General features: G+C 31.7%; 1 protein-coding gene across 1 annotated transcript; it reads right to left on the reverse strand.

The window, feature by feature from the left end:
- Positions 1–867: 867 nt before the first annotated feature.
- LOC105120280 (uncharacterized) lies at positions 868–1,963 on the reverse strand (the record flags this gene model as incomplete). Its single annotated transcript, XM_011018453.1, has 3 exons — positions 1,773–1,963; positions 1,171–1,347; positions 868–1,077 (listed from the first exon to the last, which is right to left on the reverse strand). Coding segments are annotated over exons 1-3 (567 nt in total), but the record flags the coding sequence as incomplete, so codon positions are not given.
- Positions 1,964–2,770: the final 807 nt, after the last annotated feature.

Here is a 2,770-nt window from a genome sequence, read left to right on the forward strand (position 1 = left end):
GCATGTAAGTACAAATCATTAGATTTGTAGAGTTTATTATCGAATTTTCAATCTTAGTGGAGTTTTTTCTTGTTATTTTTCATTTTTCATGAATACCTAATGCGTACAATAATTTCAGTGGACTCGTTAATTTATGCACAACAACCACTTTTATTGAATGAACATTAAATTAAATTATTCAAATCATCTAATAATTCGTGGTACGAGCATTTTTTAATGATTCTACTAATCGTTAATCAACTTTAATAATTAAAGCAAGATGGTGTGAATTCGGCTCCCCAATACATCGATACAGTTCGATGAATGATTCAATTAATGAGAAATTAAATCTTGAAAGACCCATTTCATTAATTATAATCTATCAAGATTTAATGCACTCGTTTTATTCACAAAATTAAGTCAACTAATTACATGGTATCCACGATGCTATTCTCCCATAATTAATTAAGGTAACCCATGAGTGTTTAATTTAGAGTTGTAAATTAACTTGTAATTAAATCATGTTGTTCTAAAAAATATTTAGGTTATAGCGAATGTATAAATATAGAAGAGATATAAATGTATTTAATTAAAGAAATAAAGATAAAAACATAAATAAATCTCTTGTGATATTTTTAAAATAATTTTTTATAATTTTAAGAAAGGAATTATCTCTTCTACTTTGCGAAGGAAACAAAACATTACCTTAAATGAGACTATAATATATAATGGTGAAATGTCCCACAATTATTAAATGCAAATCCTTCTTTTGAAAATGATTAATTAGGCAGTTCCAAGTCTAGTGCTAAACTACAAAACGTGTAATTACTAGATAGGCCCAAATTAAATAGAAAAGTGCCAGCAAGAAATAAATAAAAATCTAAATACAGCCAAAATACGTATAATTTTTGTAAAAAAAAAAAGATTTCGTAACTTACCATATTTGTCTTTGTCCATAACTTGATGATTAAGGAACACCCCCGTCCCTCTAGGCAACACCCCACTTCCCTTCGAGAATGGTTTATTGAAACGAGGGAGGAAAACCCCCGTGCCTTGTGATTTTCTATAAAAAAGCATGACGTTTCTGCTTTTGAAACCCTAATTATCGGACCATTAGTGAAAACCCTTTAATCAATTTGTAAATTTCATAAAAAGGAAACAAGAGATAATGTTGAGAGGATAAAGATTTACTTCAGTTTGATTATGAGCTGGTGTCATGATCTTTGAACTGTATGTGTTAAAGGGTCCAGATACAACTTCAAATCCATGGTTCCAGCAGCATGGATGGTAGCCATGGTTAACACTTGTAACTTTAGTGCCAACAGGGCTTTCGACATTTGGCTTGAAACCACCCAAAGCGTCACATAGCTGCAGTGGTTATATATTTGGCAATGACAACTTAGATTAGCACACGTAATATCTGTCAACATGTCACTAACAGCAAAATTGATTCACGTGAAAAATCCTCAGCATTACCTTAGGGATTTCCCAGAACATGATATATTTCAGGGCAAAGAAAATTATTCCCAGAAAATGATATATTTCAGGGCAAAGAAAATTAATACTATATAACATTACCTTAGGGATCAAGGAAACAAAGGAAAAGAACTTAAAGCCATAATCAAACAAGAAAATCTGTTGATTAAAGTGCTTAAAGAGAGTGGCCGTAGTGGCAGTACATGTGAGAATGAATCTAGACAAGAGTTAACATGGAAACATCAAAAAATTAAATGGAAAAAAAAAAAACATGAAAAGATACATAGAACAAGGCATGGAGAGATTGAGAAATTGACCTGAATATTTTCTGGTGCAACATTGGCAGAAGATTTTAAGGTGGGATGATCACGAAAAAGAAGAAGATTCTTGTCGTTGTTCTTAACCTTGCTAGCATTTGTTGTCGATATAATTTCAAGAAAAACATCAGAAGGCAGCCATGACTCTCCATCTTCAAGGTTTGGAGGAAAGTCCACCATGCTAATTGGTACCGTGGCTGTAGGGGCTAGGGAAATAAAGGACTTGATTCTTGAGGTTGCTAGGAAGAATCAAATATTGAAGAAGAGGAAAGAAAGAGAGGTGGCTTGCAAGGGTAGAAGAGCTGTCAAGAGAGGTGTAACCGCCAATTGGTAGCATGAAATGAAGGGTGATCAGTGGCAACTTGGTGATGGAAAAGGGATCTCTATCTCTCTATTTATATTTAGGGTGACAGTACCTTAAAAAGGCAATGTGATTCCATTGAATTCTAGGGTGAGTGACTCGTGCTCACTCATTGCCAAAAACTCTAAAAATCGTGGGAGTTTTATTGTAGCTCAAGATACATGTTTACTGTGCATCGCTATAGCGATAAAATTATCATGTTGTTCTTGAATGGAAAAAATAAAGTCTCGAGGGTGGGAATGTTCTGGTATTTTTCACTCTTCTATTGGTCATTAAATGATTTTACGGTGGTGTTTAGTGTTTATGTCTTTTAAAATTTTCAGCACAGTAAAAATATTACCATAAAAATTAATAAAATTTAAAACAGTTGATTAAAGATTTTCTTGAATTTTCATAAGTTTCTTAACAATAAATATATTTATTCGCTTATGATCAAAAAATTATTAAGCTACTGAATAAAAGTTTTCATGGGGTTTACAAATATTCATATACAATAAAATTACATCTTTAATTTTCAAAAAAATAAAGGAATAATAAGCTTTGTATTTGGGGGTATTTTTTACCTCACATAAGTATTTTATATAATTGTCAGGGCTATGAGGGTATTTTCATATTTTTATATTGTTTTTGAATTTTT

This window comes from Populus euphratica, unplaced genomic scaffold, assembly GCF_000495115.2.
Source record: "Populus euphratica unplaced genomic scaffold, PopEup_1.0 scaffold5814.1, whole genome shotgun sequence".
Classification (NCBI taxonomy): Eukaryota; Viridiplantae; Streptophyta; class Magnoliopsida; order Malpighiales; family Salicaceae; genus Populus; species Populus euphratica.